The sequence below is a fragment of the Hyperolius riggenbachi genome, chromosome 5, assembly GCF_040937935.1.
Source record: "Hyperolius riggenbachi isolate aHypRig1 chromosome 5, aHypRig1.pri, whole genome shotgun sequence".
Taxonomy (NCBI): Eukaryota; Metazoa; Chordata; class Amphibia; order Anura; family Hyperoliidae; genus Hyperolius; species Hyperolius riggenbachi.
Window position 1 is genome coordinate 69,866,729 of NC_090650.1, and position 21,096 is coordinate 69,887,824.

Consider the following 21,096-nt stretch of genomic DNA (forward strand, 5'->3'; position numbering starts at 1 on the left):
TAGAGATCTTTGGGGGCCACCAGAAAAGGCTTGTTGGGCCACATTTGGGCCCTGGGTCAGACTTCAACCATGCCTGCTCTACACCCTTGAGCATTTGCATTCAGCATTTGAATAGAGGCAGTGTGGGCGAATCCCCTGATAGCGGGAGTACCGGGGCTCACCTGCGCTCCCCTTTTAGGTGTTGCATGCTGGTTAGGGGGTCCTGGGCGCAGCAGAACCTGGACCCCCATCTGTCATGTCCACCAGTGTTTGTGGTTTTTTAAATATTGTTTGTTACCAGGGGAGCACATATACCTTTATTGTTTTATTTGTTGGTTACACAAATCAAGCCGCCGGCACTGGCATAGCTGCAACTTTGTATCTGTAGCAGCGTCTAATTTAAACTGTAGTGCAGTGCCAAATTACCTGCTGTAAAATGATCAATATTCCTTGAGTATCAATCATGGGCAGGGTCAACTATACATCTAATAGTGTAAGAATCTATTCTAAAGCAGTAAGAGGCATATGGTGGCTGCCATATTTATTCCCCTTTTAAAAAACACCAGTTACCTGGCATCCTGCTGATCTTTTTGGCTGCAGTAGTGTCTGAATCACACACCTGAAACAAGCATGTGACTAGTCAGACCTCAGTCAGAGAACCTGATCTGCATGCTTGTTCAGGGTCTGTGGCCATAAGTAGAAAAGCACATGATCAGCAGGACAGCCAGGCAATTTCCTATGTTTAAAGAGAACGTTAAAGAGAACCCAAGGTGGGTTTCTGCAATCTATATAGGACACAGAGGCACATTCTGCATACTATCACCAGCCTCTGTGTCCTCCTTATACTGTGCCCCCAGCCACCCCAGTGCTCTGCTATCCCCCCTTATCAAAACCACCAGGCTAGCGACACACAGATTGTTGCTAGCTGGCTGTTTACATTGATGCTGCCACTCACCTCCGCTCCCCCGCCTCCTGTATATCACGGCTCCCCGTCTGCATCCCTTCCCTCTCCGCCTCCTTAAGCCAATTGGAGGAAGCTTACAGAGGCGGGGAGGGAAATCTCTTCCCTCCCCGCCTCCGTCAGCTTCCTCCAATTGGCTTAAGGAGGCGGAGAGGGAAGGGATGCAGACGGGGAGCCGCGAGCTGGCTGTTTACATTGATGCTGCCACTCATCGCCGCTCCCCCGCCTTCTCTATATCTCGGCTCCCCGCCTGCATCCCGCAGGCGGGGAGCCAAGATATAGAGGAGGCCGGGGGGAGGGGGGGCGGCGATGAGTGGCAGCATCAATGTAAACAGCCAGCTAGCGACAATCTGTGTGTCGCTTGCCTGGTGGTTGTTATAAGGGGGACAGCAGAGCACTGGGGTGGCTGGGGGCACAGTATAAGGACACAGAGGCTGGTCATTGTATGCAGAATGTGCCTCTGTTCCTATATTGATTGCAGAAACCCACCTCGGGGTCTCTTTAATGGAGAGGGATTTGGATGTTTCCTTTTAAACAATACCAGTTGCTTGTCAGCCCTGCTGATCTCTTTAGCTGTAGTAGTGGCTGAATCACACACGTGAAAGAAGCCTGCAGCTAATCCAGTCTGACTTCAGTCAGAGCACCTGATCTGCATGCTTGTTGAGGGTCTGTGGCTAAAAGTATTCGAGACACAGGATCAGCAGGAGAGCCGGGCAACTATTATTATTTTAAAAGGAAAAATCCATATCTTTCTCAGTTTAGGTTCCCTTTAATAAATTCTGCCAGCCTCCATATTCTTCTCTTGTTGTTTAATTAAATAATTTAAATAAATAAATTACATAAATAAATATGCTGTGTTGCTTTTATTCTTTCTCTACTTGAAAGAGTTAATTTTCTGCTATGCAACTGACAGTTTTTCTCCAGTCGGCACCCAGTCGGACAACTGATAAGAAATGAAAGCCATAAAATACTTTGCTCTAGAAAGCCCAGTTCTCTGCCAGGAGAGGATAGATAAAAAAGGTTAATAGTTCATATATTTGAGCACTCTGAGACACAGAGACCGACTGTTACATGCAGTTGAGACAAAACAATAAATCTGCTTTTTTTTTTTGCGTTTTTAAACATAACATAAAACTGTGGGATATCTTAAAGTCATTTTTAGGAGTAGGAGGATAGATGCAGTTGTTTATCTCTTCACTTTGTTTTCACCTAAGTATCACTTTAAGAATGGAAATTGTCCGAGCCATCACATTGCTACTATTCTCTAGCTCTAAATACTGAATCAGCTAATGGTCATGTCTTTGGAGCTTTACAATCAGAGGAGCTGCCTGTTGGAATGATATGACTTTAGGGGCCACGATGTGGGAGAGAAGGCTCAGCATGGGAGTGTGGCTAAGCATGCCATTTACTTAGGATGGGGCTATAGCCTGAAGTTTCTGTCCATAGAAACGGCCCTGTATTAGCTGATGACTGGTTACTAGGGGTGTCTATCTGCCTATTTAATTGTTTCTTTTTACACAAAGTTTTTCTTTTAACTTCATTGTCTTTTTCAGTGTTATTCTACTTCTCAAGTAATCAACCTTTAATTTCAAAATTTCAAACAAATAAATATTTCTCTAGGGAGGCTGGAACACAATTCTTGATTACAGACTATTGGTAACATCACATTGAAGTCATTGTTTATTTGTTTTAACTAATTGAAAGTGTGCTGCCTATATTGTTGGGGATAAAATGAATGACAGTTATTACGGTGTTAAATAATTGTGTTTTTAATTTTCTATTTGATTCAGAATTCCAAGGGAAAAAGTCCGGGCCTGTTGTTTACTTCAACATCCTATCAGAAACCACCTGAGATGCCTCCAAAGACCATGTCTAAGCCTATAGCTGCCAAACCTCCAAAGGAATCAGAATCAGAGGCTGAAAAGAAGACCTTATTGGCAGCATTAAAAGCTTACCTTGCTCAGAAACCTGTGTCACACAATCCTGATAATCCCAATCCTAACGGGAGACCAAAAGTTTCTTCGGTGTACTCCAATAAGTACCGTGCACCTCAACTCAGTCAGTTTGATGAAGTGCTTCCTAAAGATGATGAAGATGATACTTCTCAAATAAAGTCTTTCCTTCAGAGACCACGAGCTCGAGTGCTGTCAAAGCCAAAGCTTGGAACTCTGATTTATAAATCCAGTTCTCGCCAAGAAGACCCAAAGGAACCACTGAGTGCCGTGGATGGTAATGCATGTTTATTTTAAGGCAATTGTTTCACTTAAAGACCAACAAGCAATTTTAAAGAGAAATAAACTGCTGATGCCCTGATTAGCTTGGCATTTTATGTTCATGTTGCTTTGAAGTTAAAAAGGGAAATTTATTTATATACATATAATGAAATCACAGGACAAAGGAAAAATAAAAAATACTACTGTGACATTGCGCTGACTATTGTTCACCCTGACGTAAAGTGAACCTGAGACGACGGGAAATCAAAGTTTTATTCATATCTGGGGCTTCCTCCAGCCCCCTCAACGCAGATCGTTCCCTCGCAGCCATCCAAAGCATTTTGGATCCTCTGGTAGCAGCCCCATTCTCAGCAGCCAGTCGGGCGTACTGCGCATGCGGGGTGTGGCCACGGCCGCCCGGCCATGCTCCCATCCCTGGGAGCATTCAGTGCCTGCGCAGTAGTACTGCACCCCCAGCAATTGGAGCAAGGTGGGGGAGTGTGCTTGGCCGCACTGAGCCTTCGCCAACTGGCTGAAAATAACGGGGCTGCTACGGGAAGATCAATTAGGCTTTGTACTGCGACAAGGGAGCGAACTGCATAGAGGGGGCTGGAGGAAGACTCAGGTTTGTATAAAACTTTTATTTCCCATCATCTCAGGTACACGTTAATCCTTTAGCAGTCAAATAAAGTAAAAATTTAAAGTAGAGCTCTACTTGGCTGCAGGGCTGACTTTAACTTGCTGCTGGGGAAGTGTGCCTTCTCCAGCCTGGCAGGGTATGCAGAGTGGGCAGCAGGGAGCATTTATAGTTACCTGTCCGGATGGCTGGATCAGCTTCCTCTCTCCTCCACCACATCAACGATGTAACCCCGACATGTCTTCTCGGTTCTGATCACATGATATGACGTGATCGGGATTCAGGAGACCATGTGAGCATTTCAGCAGCATGCGGTGGTGGAATAAAGGTGATGGAAGAGTCTCTTCCATCTCTTCCATCCACTCCTCTTCTACCACCGGGTCAGTCAAACATCTGATCTGCGTGCTTGTTCAGAGTCTGTGGCTAAAAGTGTTACAGGCAGGGGATCAGCAAGATAGCCAGGCAATTGGTACTCTAAAACTTAAAGGACTTACGGTGTCAAAATAGTGAAAAAAGTTAAATACCTTTTCAGATTCTTGATCTGCGGAGGACGCCATCCATGCCCTCCCATTCATTCCGCCTTATCCCCCGCTGTAATAGCCCCCCTGGTCGGGTGCCGACGCCTCTGCGTCATTAATCCATGTCCTACATCGGGCGCAGCGAGAGGAGGCCCTAGAGCCGCGCAGCCGCAATCGCGTCTATGCGGACTGCGCAGCTGCGGCAATATTTGGCGGCCATATTGAGGGGGGAATGATAACTAGTGTTGGGCCGAACAGTTCGCCTGGCGAACCTCTCTGGGCCTCTTACTACTTCCGGGTCACAATGACCCGGAGTAGTACGCCTGCGCTGCCCGGCGGAGCGCGTCCTAGATCGCGCTCCTGTTGCCGGGCACTCTCTGCGCATGAGCGTGACGTCACACACATGCGCAGAGAGTGCCCAGCAACGGGAGCGCGATCTAGGACGCGCTCCGCCGGGCAGCGCAGGCGTACTACTCCGGGTCATTGCGACCCGGAAGTAGTAAGAGGCCCATGTATTCAGAGATGTTTGCCGGCGAACGGTTCGGGAACCGTTCGCCACATCTCTAATGATAACCCGACCTGTTCAGAGGGGTCGGGACCCGACCATGGGGGCTATTACAGCAGGGGGCATGGAAGAATGAATGGGAGAACGTGGATGGCATCCTCCGTAGATCAAGAATCTAAAAATGTATTTACATTTTTTCACTATTTTGACACCGTAAGTCCATTTAAAAAAAAAAATAAAGCTTGCAAATACCTTAAATGGGTACTATGGCGAAAAAATGTAAAATTTAAAGTACATATAAACATATGCAAATAAGAAGTACATTTTTTTTAGTATTTTTTAGACATAAATTACTTTTCTACTATGTTGTTGTCACTTACAGTAGGTTGTAGAAATCTGACAGAACCGACAGGTTTTAGACCAGCTTATCCCCTCATGGGGGGTTCTCAAGATTTACTTTATTTTCAACAGCACTTCGTAAATGGCGGTTGCTCCATCCAACTACCAAAAAACTGTGCAGCGAGCAGGGAGGCTGGTCAGCAAATCCATTTCAGGGAGTGTCTTTATAAAGAATAAAGGTCATGCTAGGAATCCCCCTTGAGGAGACAGGCTAGTCCAAACACTTTCAGTAATGTCAGATTTCTACTACCTACTGCAAGTGACAGCAACACAAGAGAAAAGTAATTTATGTCTCATTTTACTCTGGGAAAACGGTTGCTTGTACTTTACATTTTACACTTTTTCGCCATAGTGCCCCTTTAAAGTAGGTTTGCATATCCTGTTTGCATGGTCATTCATGGCCCACTGCACTAGTCTAGCAGCAAGACAATAGGAAGGAATTGATCTTGTCACCTGCACCTGGATTTTGTGACTTTCAACACCAGAGTTTATTTTCTGTGCTGTTCCACACAATAAAAACTACTTCACAATAAAAAACATTGACAAAGGCCCTGCTCTTGAAGACTATCATGATCAGGCTAAAGATAAACAGTTCTACACTATGGTCATATTAGAAATACCAAAAATACTTATTTTAAACACATAAATAAATGAGGCCTAGAATGATGATACGATCAGTACAGCGTGAAGACAATGGCAGTAGTGCATCTTTCATGCCTTGTAACTTTTCCTTGTCTTAATTTTTAATAACTTGGCATGACTTGTCTCTTTTTTTTGTAAAGAAACATTTATCCAGAATGTGGTGAAGGAGCTCGGCAAGCATAAAATGAACATCGATAATCTCAAACCAAAAGAGCTGGATGAGCTGGCAGATGTCATCGCTGATACTCTACAAATTGTGGATGGTGAGCAGATGCAAGCCAGGAACCTGGAGTCTGAAGGAGAGCAGGAGATGAAAAGAGTGGGATCCCATGAGTACCAGGAGCATGGCGAGGGTGACAGAGGGGACAACGATACTCTTCAAGGTGAGGAACACATATAGGGTCTGGTTTGCTAAGGTTGTCTAAGAATGGAGAACACTGGAGGTCTTTAGTGATCCAGAAAACCCTTGGCTGGATTTACATCTGGAGGATCTACAGACACATAAGAACTAATGCATTAGACAAGGTTTTCTCAACCAAGGATCCTTTGAGTGTTCTGCAGGGGTTGCTTAGCATTTTCCCCCATTGCAGGAGTGGGAGAAGTATGCCAGAGAACACTATAATAGAAGGTACTGTTAAAAAAAACAAAAAAAAACCCACTAAATTGGGGTCATAAGAATAATTAGCACATTAATAAAAAGCACTTAAATAGAGAGACCATATAATAAAGGGACCTATAATAGGGTGCACCATGATAGGATGTAGTATAATAAAGAGTACTATTATAAAGGAGCAGTATACATGTGGGAACTATTATTAATAGTATTGATTTATAAAGCATTCTGTGGCGCTTTACAAAGTAAGAAGCAAACATGGGGAACAAAATTATACAGACAATGGTGAACACCAACATACAAAATACAGAATTAGTACAAAATACAGAATTGGTATTTTTTGTGACAAAAGTAACATGATGAATAAAATGTATAAAAAAATGCGTAGTAAAAAGAATAACAAATTCCAAGACACAAAAGGTTGAGAGAGCCATGCCCTTGCACGCTTACAATCTGAATTGGAGAGAACAAGAGGTGGGGCGCAAAAGGGTAAGAGAGAGAACTATAATAAAAAAAAAACACAAACTAGCACTACTATAATGAGGAACAGTGAAAATAAGAAACATAACATGGCTCTAGACAAAAAGGGTCATGTAATCAACTATCACACCTACTTAGACCACACCTACTGCAAATAAATGCAGGGGTTTCCTTAAGATCTAAAACATTTTTGTAGGGTTCCCCCAGGGTAAAAAGGTTGAGAAAATTCACAATACTCTCTGCACATCAGCAGATGCCACACCCTCAGTCACACTTCGTTTATGCTGGAAAACACAGGAAAAAAAGCTTATAGTTAAACAAAAAAAAAAAACTTTCCCTGGGCACTGTGGGTTGATCTGTGGACCCTCTACCATACAGTGTAGCAAACCCGTCTTATGTCACATCAGTCCTATATTCCCCTGGAAACCATCTCTCCTCACTCGCTCCCCACCAACAGCACCTTCCACACAATGGATGTTTGTAACTGTCATGCCAGGGAATAAACAGCGTTGAGACAGTGCCAGGACTGCATCTTCTATAAAGAAGAAAAAATATTAGTGCTATATAACAGCCATTATACAGTATGTTAGCTACAGGCCTGTTTCTGTGCACAGGCCATCCAAGCAAAGGCCTGGAGTGCCCTCTATTGTACAGCGTGCTATACTGCACCCTCTTTACTAAAAGTCTGTTTCACACAATCTGCAGTCCACACAATATATTGCAGCTTCTGAACGTCCCTTGTGATGTTATCCTTGGCTGATGCTACCACAGTTATCCTTGCTCCTCATAAAGTGTACAGAGGTATTTGTGGAAAAGAGAAGCCGGTTGTTCTTATAAATAGGTCAGAAGCAGCCATGTATAGCCACAAAAGCAAATTATGCCCTGTCCTGTTTTATTATTGTAAAAACTCTAAAGTGGTAGGTGAGAAAGCAGACAGCAGCAGTAAATGGCCTTTAAAGAGGAGCTGTCAGCCAAACTATCTCAGAACCCCCCCCCCCCCACCACACACACACACACACACATTTATTAGTGGATAACTACTTGCTCTTCTTACATAACATGTATTTCACTGTTCACATTTTGATTTCAGTGAGTTGTATATAGTAAATACAGTGGGATTCGAAAGTTTGGGCAACCTTGTTAATTTTCATGATTTTCCTGTATAAAACATTAGTTGTTACATTAAAAAATGTCAGTTAAATATATCATATAGGAGACACGCAGAGTGATATTTGAGAAGTGAAATGAAGTTTATTGGATTTACAGAAAGTGCGCAATAATTGTTTTAATAAAATTAGGCAGGTGCATAAATGTGGGCACTGTTGTAATTTTATTGATTCCAAAACCTTTAGAACTAATTATTGGAACTCAAATTGGCTTGGTAAGCTCAGTGACCCCTGATCTACATACACAGGTGAATCCAGGTATGAGAAAGAGTATTTCAAGGGGTCAATTGCAAGTTTCCTTCCTCTTTTGACTTCCTTTGAAGAGTAGCAACATGTGGGTCACAAAACAACTCTCAAGTGACCATGAAGATATAGATTGTTCACCATCATAGTTTAGGGGAAGGATACAGAAAGCTGTCTCAGAGATTTCAGTTGTCTGTTCTCACAGTTAGGAGCATACTGAGGAAATGGAAGACCACAGGCTCAGTTCAAGTTAAAGCTCAAAGTGGCAGACTAAGAAAAATCTCGGATAAACAGAAGCGACGAATAATCAGAACAGTCAGTCAACCCACAGACCAGCACCAAAGACCTACAACATCATATTGCTGCAGATGGAGTCACTGTGCATTGTTCAACCATTCGGCGCACTTTACATAAGGAGATGATGTATGCGAGGGTGATGCAGAGGAAGCCTTATCTCTGCCCAAAGCACAAACAGAGTCGCTTAACTTATGCTAAAACACATTTGGACAAAGCCAGCTTCATTTTGGAATAATGTGCTGTGGTCTGCTGAAACTAAAATTGAGTTATTTGTGCATAACAAGGGGCGTTATGGATGGAGGAAAAACACAGCATTCCAAGAAAAACACTGGATACCTACAGTAAAATATGGTGGTGGTTCCATCATGCTGTGGGGCTGTGTGGCCAGTGCAGGGACTGGGAATCTTGTCAACGTTGAAGGATGCATGAATTCCACTCAGTATCAGCAGATTCTGGAGACCAATGTCCAGAAATCAGTGACAAAGCTGAAGCTGCCCCAGGGCTGCATCTTTCAACAAGACAATGACCCTAAACGCTGCTCAAAATCCACTAAGGCATTCATGCAGAGGAACAAGTACAACGTTCTGGAATGGCCATTTCAGTCCCCAGACCTGAATATAATTGAAAATCTGTGGTGTGAGTTAGAGACCTGTCCATGCTCGGAAGCCATCAAACTTGAATGAACTAGAGATAATTTGTAAAGATTTTTGTATTTTGTCCAAAATATCTTCAACCAGCATTCAGACTCTCATTGGAACCTACAGGATGCGTTAAGAGGCTGTAATTTCTGCAAAAGGAGGATCTACTAAATATTGATTTCATTTCTTTTCTAAATGTATGCACCTGCCTCATTTTGTTTAAACAATTATTGCACACTGTCTGTAAATCCAATAAACTTCATCTCACTTCTAAAATATCACTGTGTGTATCTACTATATTATATATTTAACTGACATTTTTTATCCTAACAACCAACGATTTATACAGGAAAATTATGAACATGTACAAGTTTGCCCAAACTTTTGCATCCCACTGTAAAGATAATTCTGTTTCTGTCAGTTGACATTTTGGAATCCCTGTGTCTGAAGCCTATCCTGATGTCATTTCCTCACTTAGGCCTTGTTCACATTGCATTCGGCTTGTGTCCATCTGCAGTGGACTTTTTTTTCCACGTTTTTAAGTGTTTTCCGGGGATTTTCTGCACGTTCGCTTATTTTTTGGGGCGTTTTTGTAAGCGCTTCTGTCTTTTTATCCGGAAAAAAATCTGAAAACAATCATTACAATACAAAGTGATTTTGTGAGTGTAAAATAGCCTCAAAAATTGCTCAAGCACCTTTTATCAAAGCGGGTCGCAAACAAACCGCTCTGATATGAACTCTCTCATAGAGAATCATTGCACAGGGGCTTTCAAGGCGATTTTGAAAATCACCCACGCTTAAAATTTTTCCAAAACAGATATAATGTGAACAAGGCCTTACTCTGATTGCCATGAAGTAATGTAATGAAGTCAGCCTAGCTCTATTCTGGTACATTGCCCAGTAAAGGGAAGCTTTTGATCTCCCCTCCCACATTCCTGCTCTTCACTCATTGGCTGAGAGCTGTTCAGTGTAACAAGCTGAGGCTGAGAAGGGAAATGCAGCTCACACCTCTGCAGAAGCTGCTGAAATATGATTTATGCTGTGCTCACGTGTATTTACAAAGCAAGCTAGATATGACATTTTCTAGGAAAAAAAAGAGCAAGGGAGGAAATAACATTAGGATTGGCTTCAGTCAGAGGCAGTAAAGATGTAAAATGCCTGGAACAATTTCCTCTTTATTTACTATATAACATTCACTGAAATCAAAACGTGGACTGTACAATACATATGTAAGTAGAACAAGTATTTATCTACTTATATAGTTTTTTTTTTCCTGGGATAGTATGGCTGCCCCTGTTGCTTAAAGAAGCAATGGTTTTTTTTTTGTGAAAATAATAAAATAGCTTGTATTTCACTTTTATTACAATAGATTATTGTAGGACCATTGCATCTGACTCGTTTCCCTCATAGATAAAATGGTTCCAAACAGCAGGTCCCCTTTAAATAAAAATACATTGAATGCATTTAGGCAAAGAAAGGCCATTAGTATTCACTTTAGCAGTAAGTAAGTTCGTTGTGTAAATTATATACAGAAAACTCTACATAAACACTTGAATGTAGTTTATCCCCTGACACCTGTGACCTGTAGTCAATAGTCTCCAGTTGGGAATTGTTCGAGACTATCCTTGAAAACTTGTTGTTAAGCAGTAAATTTGCAGAGAATGTGTGTTCTGTTTTCTACGAGGCAGCAGAGGTAAGTTCTATTTACATAATCTCTTTCTACAAGGATCGATGTAATGATTTCCTGAGCAGCTTATACCTGTACATCTCACCGTCTTCCTGTCAATATGCGTTTCTTGCACAATTTATACAGTGTGCATTGAGTTGGTTGATTTATTAATTCTGTGCAGTTAGAATGTAGTACACGGTTAAAATACCCTGCATGATACCTTATATCGGTGTTCATAAATGTGTAGAATGATCGGTCAAGCGATCCTATGTCTGGAAGATGATATCAGAGAGTATTATATTGGATGATTGTCTGTAGGTTAAAGAGGAACTGTAACCGAGGATTGAATGTCATCCCAATCAGTAGCTTATAGCCCATTTCCTATGAGAAATCTGTACCTTATCTCAAATAGATTATCAGGGGGTGTCTATATGGCTGATATTGTGGGGAAACCCCTCCCACGGTGTGATGTCAGGACCTAGGTTCTGACAGTTTTCTGTCTGTGAGCCTTGTTGCATTGTGGGAAATAACAGCTGTTTCCAACTTCCACGCAACCAGTATCTCCCTCTGTGCATATGTATATCTATAAAAAACAACCTTTTAGCCTATCGCATTGTTAGTGGGTGTGGTTACGGTACAGATAATGGCAGTTGGTGCTGTCTTTTTTTTTCATGTCTGCTAGTGGTAAAGTTGATTACATGCAGGCTCATTGTTTTTTTTGTTTTTTTTTTCCACACTTTTTTTATTGTTATTAAAGGTAAACTTTAACATCGTAGAAAAGAAGAAAACATTTTACAGTTGTCAAAGGCATTTCTTCATGTTGGGACAGTCAAGAATAAACGGGGAATACAAGTCTTCCATAGTAATTTCCTGATATTTGGTGAAAGATGATAAATGAGTTCAGGTAGTCCCGTTAGGTATTTCAACATATTGGGAAAGCTAATAAGGCCTATGACAGTGTGTGGAGCATATTAAAGAATTCACAATAACTATTGGAAATATAGCCTTAAAGAAACACTAAATATCTAAAGATTATAAGGAAGTTCACATTGGTCAACAAGCCATATAGATAAGTCCAGCGTATACGTAGAGATTTAGGAATGGGTGGGCCTCTTATTGAGTTTAGAAAGCCTATAGTATCGAATGTGTGGTTGAGGGATCTCAAGTTGGGTTTTCTCAATCACGTAGAGTATCTAAGGAGGGTTGTAGTCTGAGGGTGTGTATGGCCATTGGTCCCAAATTTTATGGAATTTGCCAACAGTGTCTCTTAGGGATGCTGTCATTTGCTCCATCGTTCTAGTCCAGTTTACCTTGTTCTTTACATCTGATAATGTTGGGGGAGCAATATTTTTCCAAGCCTTGGCTTTGGATAGTCTGGTGGCCGTTTAAAACATGGGGGATCAATTGCATGGTGTGTTTATTGATGTCAGGGATAGGTTTGCTTAGTAGCATTTGTAGGGGATCTAAAGGAATGAGTACACCAGAAAGGTCAGAAATGAGGGATTGGATCTCTTGCCACAAGGGGACTATTATAGGGCAAAACCAAAAGATGTGTTCAATAGTGCCTTTCTCGCCACATCCCCTCCAACATAGGTCAGAGGTGTTAGGGTAAATGTGTGAGAGGGTATCTGGAGTCAAATACCATCGAAATAAGATTTTGTATATGTTTTCCCTAATTTGTATGCAGATAGATGAGAGTTTAGCGTTATTCCAAATATCCTCCCATTCCTCTAATGATATGGAAGTGGACAAGGCAGACTCCCATCTGGTCATATAATCATGTACAGGGATGTGAGAGCCTCATTTAGATTTCAAAATAGAGTAAATTTGTGAGATTAGACCTTTCTGATGTCCTCGGTGGATGCAGAGGCGTTCAAAGGGAGAGAGTTGTGTGGATATCGAGGATTTGGGAAAGCTATGGTGGCTGTTTCTGCCCTGCCCACACACACTCTACTTTCTCACAGATCATATGAGAACAGCTGCAAGATTTTTTAGCTACAGAGAAAATATCTGAAGAGAAGGACCTGTACTTTATTCCTGTAATTGCATGCTTACATCCTCCCATTTAGAATGAGCTTTTTTCTGGCTGCAATCTCTGTTTACTTTAGAACTGTGTGAGGCAGGGAGACACAGGAACAGCTGATGAGTTATTTATGCACTATTTGATGCTATATTTCTGCTATCTATCATTCTGAAGACATTTCAGTCACAGGATTACAGACAGTGAGGACTGTTTCTGTATGCTGGATGTGCTGGACACAGTCCTCCATAGTAATGCCCACAGTGAAAACTGTTCTCTGCAAATGTCATATTTTCTTCACATAAAAAATTAAAAGATGAAAAAAAAGCCTTTGTATTGTTATTTGCTATTAATTACTGAAAATATATGTGGCATTTAAAATTGTAGTTAACTTTGATAGTTGTCTAATACTGTGGTTGCGTAATAGCAACCCAGGTTTGTAAGCAGTGTTTATTTCACACATTATTTAATTGCCTGGAAATTCTGCACTCTGGTGTTCCTAGTGTTTTCTGTTTCCTCTTTCCTCTCCCAATTCCTGAGGTCTGACACCCGAATTTCATCGACCGGACGCCCCTCATCAGGCTTTAATTCTGCACATACTGTGGCAGCTTCTGACAAGTAGTAAATTCAAAACTGCATACACTTATTTGTAATTATAAACTGCAATGCATAAGAATATTTGCACCACTGATTAGTTCAGCCATTGTTAACCTATTTCTCTTTATTTAACTTCCAGGTCAGGGAACCAGCATAAAAACATTCCAGTCTGAAATAAAGGTATTTATTTTTATCATGCATGTTTTCTTATACATTAGAACATACTTTAGCAACACATAACAGATGCATTCATTTCTTTCACACTGAGCTCAACAATGACCTTTGCAATTCTGGCTGTACAAAAGAAGTGTGATATGTATAAGTAAAAGCAGATGCCCCAGGTACAACAATGTAAATATAAAGGAATATATGCATCTTGGTGGTAAGCATGGTTGCTATGCAACTCCTTTACTATACAGAAATCTCTGAACAGCTACATCTACATCATGTGTAGCTTTTAAGGAACTTTTTGAATAAAATTCTCAATAAACACACTAGACCACTGCTGGTATAACATGTTTAAATTTGAATCTCTCTGTTCACCCCTGACTTTAAAGCACATATCCAACCACACCTGTTTTCCTAGCCCTGTGTAGCAACTTCATGCAATCTTGAAGTGAAAATAAATTAATGGGATGATTAATGGTATGTGTCTTGCTAAAAGTAAATTAAACATAGAACTGAGTCTCATATTTTTATGTTTTGTTTAAAGCGGTATTGTCACCATAAAAATCAAATTTCAACAGCAACTGGTCTGAGTGTATTAAGTGATAAAGATGCTAATCTTGCATTCAAAACTTGCAAAACTTTTTCTGCTGTTATGGTTTGGAGTTATCACATACTTTAGGAGCACTGGCCCTAGTGCCAAACAGTGTCAAAGAGTTGAATGCTGGGAGTTCTTTTTATCTATAATATATTCCTCCTCTTCCATTTATTTCCCTGCCTTGCTGCTTATCAGAAACACCCTCTGATTACTTGTGTTTACAAGCAAGGCTGAGGTGACTCAGTGATTGGATGTGTAAACAAAAAAAGACAGCAAAGTTGCTAGTATACACCTCAGTGGGAGTGTCTGAAGACTCTGGGAGGAGGGCAGCTAATAAATACAAAATGAGCAAGAGATGGGGGGGGGGGGGGGGGACAAGAGTCAGGGAGGATATGATGTCAGCATTAGCTTGGCAAGATGGCCACTGCCTAGAATAGCATTTTCTGCTTTTTCTTTGTAAAATTCACAGGATTCATTATGTGGATAGCACAATACATCTGTTATGTAAGTAGAAGTAGTATTTATCTACTTATATATGTGTTTTTTTATTTCTAGGTTAGCATAAGTGTTGCTTGTTCTTTAAGGGCTTCATTTTAAGACCTAACAGATCTACCTTTCTGAATGGAAATTCAAACAGAAGTAATGACACTTTGAACTTTCTGGCTCTTACACTTCAGAAGCCTTGTCTCACTCTTTCTCAGCTATTTTAGCTTCCATTTACTTTTCAGGGAACCAGAATGAATTTAACAAATTGTTTATCAAGCTTATTAGGACCGGTTCACATTAGCATTTTTTTTTATTTTGTGGAGCCGGCCGTATGGATCTGGCCATCAGGATCAGGTGAAAACTGTACGTTTTTACAGTCAGTGTGCTGTAAACTGTCAGTTTTCTATTTGTTCCTGTGCAGCTGCAAAACCTTCCGTTTTCATTCTGCTGGGCACAACGGTCGGGAGAAACAGATCTTGCAGCATTTTTTTGTCCGCTGAGCGGAACGGGCAACGGATCAGTACAAGCAGATGGATGTGAACGGATCCATTGGTTAACATTGGATCTGTTCGCATACTGGTCCGTTTGGACAGTATACGTTCCATTCCGCTCAACGCTAATGTGAACCGGGCCTTAATGTACATAAGAACTCCATTTATTTTTTACTCCTGTTGTACTGGAAAACAGAAAGGAACTTCAGATAATTTCTTATTAGGAATAGTACTACATATACCTATAGTTATTTCATCATGTTACTTCAGGTGTGCTCTAAGGGCAAATCTAGTTTGTATGTGTAGCTCTTTGGTTAGCTGACAAATCATTTTCAGATCAATACCTAAGGCATTCCTAAGAATCACAGATTACTGAATCTACAGTTTCCACCCCTCACAAACAAATAATGTAGGTAAAAAGGGTCATTAACAACTTCTTAGCCATTAACATTTTAGAGTTTATAAGTAAAAACCAAACACCATGACTTTAAAAAAAATCCTTAATTAAACTAACAAAAACCTTGTTCATTTCTTTATCTCTCATAAACAAGCCCTTAACGTCCCAGTTTAGCCCAGGTGAATTCCACTTCCACTTCCTGTAGAGCTAAAACATCGCTTTAAAATTGAAATACATGCTCATCTTTATTCTCCTGCATATCATGGGTGACTTCTCATTTAACATGTGCAAACTTGACAGTTACCAAGGCATAGGAGTTGATTCATAAATGGCTTTGCGAAAAAAAAATGCCGCATTCGGTATTTAAGACTTTTGTGTGTCAAGTCATAAACATGTTCACAGGTGCGGTAGAAGTTCGGTAAATTACCGTCCGAAGCCCATTGACGAAAACCTTTGCGGTAACCGCAGAGCAGTGTGGAGTGTCTCTGAGTTGTTACAAGCTGTTCCGTGCAGTGAGGGCATTGCTAGGCATATCAACATCCCTTTAGATGTACATGTTTTGTTATACTGCTTTTGCTTGCTCTGAATCTGCTCTGAATCTACTAGTCTTTCTTAACATTAAATGTAATTGCCACAGCTTAGAAGAACTTTAAGAAACTTTACACATACCATGCTTAGGTGATTTTCCCCACTAGCTCCTATGCATCTTCAAACAGGAACCCAAGAGGTTAAACAGATAAAGGTATTTAGAGAAAGCCTGTATTGTTACCTTTGCTCTACTGCTGCTTGGGGGTTTTAAAAGCTTATCCCACTTGAGAAGGCTGTGGGTCCTATCAGACTCCAGCATTCAGACTTGCAGGAGAACAGGGGCTGTTTCTATTGGCTCCATGCTCCTGTCGGTCACAGTTTCGCACTGCTTCTGCGTCACGGCTCCCAGCACAGTCTCCTCTCACAGACTCCACATTCTTTACATCACTTCAAAGCAGACGGTATTTTTCATGGCTTTACCGCATGCTGTAGGCTTTATGAATTGACATTTACTGACATTTGCTGAGGTCTTTACCACACAAGTCGGTAAGTTACCTCACTGCTCGATAATTTCAGTTTTTTCATGCGGTATCTGCCTTTATGAATTTACATTTTCCTAAGTGCTCTGTAAAATAAGCGGTTTTCTACATTACTGAATGCGATAATGCTTTATGAATCGAATCCCATAGTCTATTATGTAATGATGCCAGATGCACGATTTTGTTTATAGCAGTGATTCGGTTTATAGCAGTGATTCGGTGCAGTTAATTCAAACTGTTTACATCTTTCCAACAGGACAAAGATGCAAGCACAAAGGATGAGACCTCCCAAGACATTGCTATTAAATCAGTATCTCATGAGATGTTAAAGGATCCCTACGATAAGGGCTTAAAAAGTTTTGGCGACTTACATTACAGCTTGGATGATGATGATGACGATGATGAAAAGAAAGCAGGAATGGAGAACGTAAAAAGCGAGACATACGCCAGAGAGCTCACCGCTCAAAAGAAATCTGCTGAGTCCGACTCTGATTCTAAGGAGGAGATCGAGTATCAGCATATGGTGCAGGAGAGTTTTTCCCAGGATGACCGGGCATTTCAAGAAGAGCCAAAAAAAATGAGGCAAGAAGTGCAGCTTCAAGTGACCTCTTCCAGCAGTGACAAGTATGGATACATTGTGACCCAGAAAACGTGAGTGGTCTCATTTCTGTTTTTTCTTTTTCTCATAATGAGGGGCTTTTGGGTTTCTTTTGGTCCCTTACAAAATCTTAATGACTTTGGTTATTTTGGCTCACCATAAACTAACTGGGTACCCTGAAACACATTTCTAATAGTTAAGTTATATATGTTTTATGCATTTATTTACATTTATTAATCCAGAAGACTGCAGTAAAAACTTATATATAATATATAAATACTGTATATAATTTATATATAAGACTTCAGTGTGGACCTTTCCCAGGCCTGGATTTACCTCACAGGAGCTTATAGGCACAGATGTCCTGGCACCTTAGACTTCACCCTCCATGAACCTACAAATCCCCACCCAGCCAGACGGCAAGTGTGCTGGCTGTCCCAGCTGTCACTACTCCCTTCCTTTCCTTTCCTAGGTAGCCAGAAGAAGCCTCAATATTATGTAGAGGTGCTCCCAAGCATTAGGTAGCTAGAGGAACCTCAGTACTAAGTAGCTAGTGGTGCCTCTAACTGAAGGGAGATCTAGTCAGTGGAATGCCGAAAGCAGAGTGAGTAATAGGGATGTTCACTGATATGTAAATTATTCAGAGTTGATGCAAATTTATGCAAATGTGTATGCAAATATATGCAGCTTGAAAATGGACCAATCAATTCTACTATTGGATTTACTTAGTACCCAAATTCGTGGGTGCTTTCTTTCCACCTACATCCTTCAACTGCTCTGATCTGGCTGGTAATGACACCAATTAATTGTTGGTGACTAACTGCTGCTATGGAGTTGTCATAGCAACTATAGAGAGATAAATTGACACAGGCTGACCGGCACAAAACACTTTTCTTCTGACGGATTTAAAACACCAAAGCTGCAGCCACTAGGGTGCACTCTACAGGCAGAAGCAGCAGTGTTAGGGGTTCTTGCCCCAGGTCTCCTACTGAATAGGTGCTGGCTTACTGAACAGAGCTGAGATCCAAACCCCGGTCCCCTGTGTTAGAGGTAGAGCCCTTAACCAATACACTATCAGGCCACTAAATACAGTGCTGCCCATAATTATTCATACCCCTGGCAAATATTGACTTAAAGTTACTTTTATTTAACCAGCAAGTACTTATTTGACAGGAAATGTTATAGGTGTCTCCCAAAAGAAAAGATAAGACTATGTACAAGAGGCAATAAGACGATGTACAAGAGCACTGTAGGACCATGGATGATGTTAAACTTGTGACGTTCTCTGAAACTTTCTTCATTAAAAGGGCTGTGTGCAGTACATTGCTGCAGCTCCCTCTGATCTCCATCTTCATATGATGTTTTAATAGACAACAGGTCTTCTTTATCAATATATTGAAAATAAAAAAAAGAAAACAATGCTGTTTATTTACCTATTTTTCTTGCAAGAGTGACTTCTCAGCTCGCCCATATACAGCTGTGTTCAAAGTGTATTATTCACCAGACAGACTGATCACACTCGGGAGACACAGGATTGAAATCCATTATTATAGTCTGTGGTGCTGAAACGCCGTCTCCCCTCTGCCAACTTTCCCCAAGTTAAATGAAATGAGCCACTTTTCTATTCAGTCAGGTAAGAATTTCTATCAGGGATGTATCTCAGGCTGTAATGCTTAAATTGACCTTACAACACCGGGAAGGGGGTACAACAACTCCGCAATGTAATTTTAACGCCGTTTCCCTGCCTCTTGCCTACAAATAATTGAACGACTCTTCATCTTCAGCCAGTAAAATAATCAGGGGACTGAGTCCGCCATTCAGCGGGGCGATTTGCCACTTTGAATTATTTTTTGTGCCTCCTGAACCTTCGAAAAAGACGGCTCTTGATTCCACCATTGAGGGAGTCAAATTGATTTTTTGCACTCCGTTCCGTAAATGCTGCAGATTTCCATAAGAAATACAGACGCGAGAGATGTGACATGAGAATGGTCAGAAATACAATGGGCCACCCTTTAAATAATTCCTGCATTTCTCCAGTCGAGGGTCAAGTATTTTAGACACTTAACTTTTTTTTTTTTTTTAAAGCTGATCTCAAGACACATAACAAAGGTTTCAATTTATTTTACAAAAAATGTTCTGCTTGGACTAACTCATTGAGAAGCGTGAGACTGATTTGATTCAACCAAATGACTGATCTGAATATCTGGTCACAATCAGGTGATCATGCTTCACCTGATTCTCCTGTGGATATTGGACTAACAGACATGCCAAGAAGAATAAATACACTAAAATCACTCTAAAAATGGGAGGTAGTGATGGACTTACCTCCCAATCGATGACACAAATTGTCTGATTCAAATAAACAAAAGCCTTTATTGGAGTATGCTGCACTTTGAGATGCGTTTCACAGGTAGAACCCGCTTTATCAGGCAATAAAAGGAGGCACAGGGACAGGGCCGTGGAGTCAGTACAAAAATCATCTGACTCCTCAGTTCACGAAACCATGACTCCGACTCAAGTACCCAAACCATGACTCCGACTCAACGCCTTAGTCTAATACTTACCAAGGCTGTGGAGTTGGCACAAAAATCATCCAACCCTGACTCCTCAGGTTATGAAACCTCTGACTCTGACTTCCTATTCTAGGTGCCCAAAAATGGCTCCGACAGTGACTCCTCAATAGTAATGTCACAAACTTGAAATTTTCGGAACACGAATTTGCCGCAAACGTTCATGAACTGGTGAACCGCCATAGACTTCAATAGGCAGGTGAAACCTAGAGAGACTGTTTCTGGCCACAAAAGTGTTGGAAAAGTTGTTTAAAGGGGCCTAACACCTGGACTGTGGCATGCCAGAGGAAGATTCATGGCAAAAGTCTCACGAAAAATTGTGTAGTTGACCCAGAGTCGTGTTTTAATCTCTAAAGGGCAGAAATCACATTACATAACTAAATTTGTCTGACAGACAAAATGTCACATTTACCACACCACAAACAACCATAAAGGGCTTTAGTAATAACTTTAGGTGAGCAAATTATTGTTTTTACTAGTTGACACCTCCAGGGCGTAAATGTTAGTCCTCTCGACTGCAATCTTTGTGTAGTGGTGACAGTTGCTGTGCTTGTGCGCATGTTCATGGGAGTGCAGGTAATCGCGGTTTTCCAGCCCCTATGATCGGGTTCAGGTAGTTCAATGACGTTGTGGAGTGCCCATATCAGAAGAGGATGGGGATGTTGCAGCAAGGTTCCTAGCAGAAGCGGTAGAAGATGGGGTGTGCTGCTGTGTATGCCAGTCAACTACTGTTGTGGCATTTTATGAGTTCAAGGTATGTGGCCTCTGAATAATGGGCAATATGCTAGGGCCACAGGACATCATAGCAGCATGATCCCTGTGGTGTGGCCTGCCTCTTGCCTGTCTTTTTTTTCACAATATTACAATATCAAAAAAGGAAATAAATGAAAAGCTCTGCTGCCAGGAAGGAACTGGTTCTCACTTCACGCAGGTCAGGTGACAGGTTTATGCTATGTGCAACAATCGCTTTAAAATATAGGCCCTTATGCAGGGCAGTAGTGGATATTAGGTGCCAGTAGTGGTGGTGAAGGATTATTGGGTTATCTACTCAGTGCACTACTAGGACCGACAGATCTGACTACAACAGCATACTTGTGCACTGGACACACAGAATAGCAATACAATAGCAAGAATAACAATGTACCAG

At 41.2% G+C, this 21,096-nt stretch overlaps 1 protein-coding gene across 5 annotated transcripts in view; it reads left to right on the forward strand.

The window, feature by feature from the left end:
* Positions 1 to 21,096, forward strand: part of PTPRN2 (protein tyrosine phosphatase receptor type N2) — a 1,331,885-nt gene that overhangs the window by 423,194 nt on the left and 887,595 nt on the right. For all 5 annotated transcript variants that reach the window (XM_068235852.1, XM_068235856.1, XM_068235855.1 and 2 more), the window contains 4 exons: positions 2,731 to 3,169; positions 5,995 to 6,237; positions 13,717 to 13,757; positions 17,038 to 17,432. In XM_068235852.1, the coding sequence (XP_068091953.1) occupies positions 2,731 to 3,169; positions 5,995 to 6,237; positions 13,717 to 13,757; positions 17,038 to 17,432 (1,118 nt within the window). The remainder of the gene's footprint in view (positions 1 to 2,730; positions 3,170 to 5,994; positions 6,238 to 13,716; positions 13,758 to 17,037; positions 17,433 to 21,096) is intronic.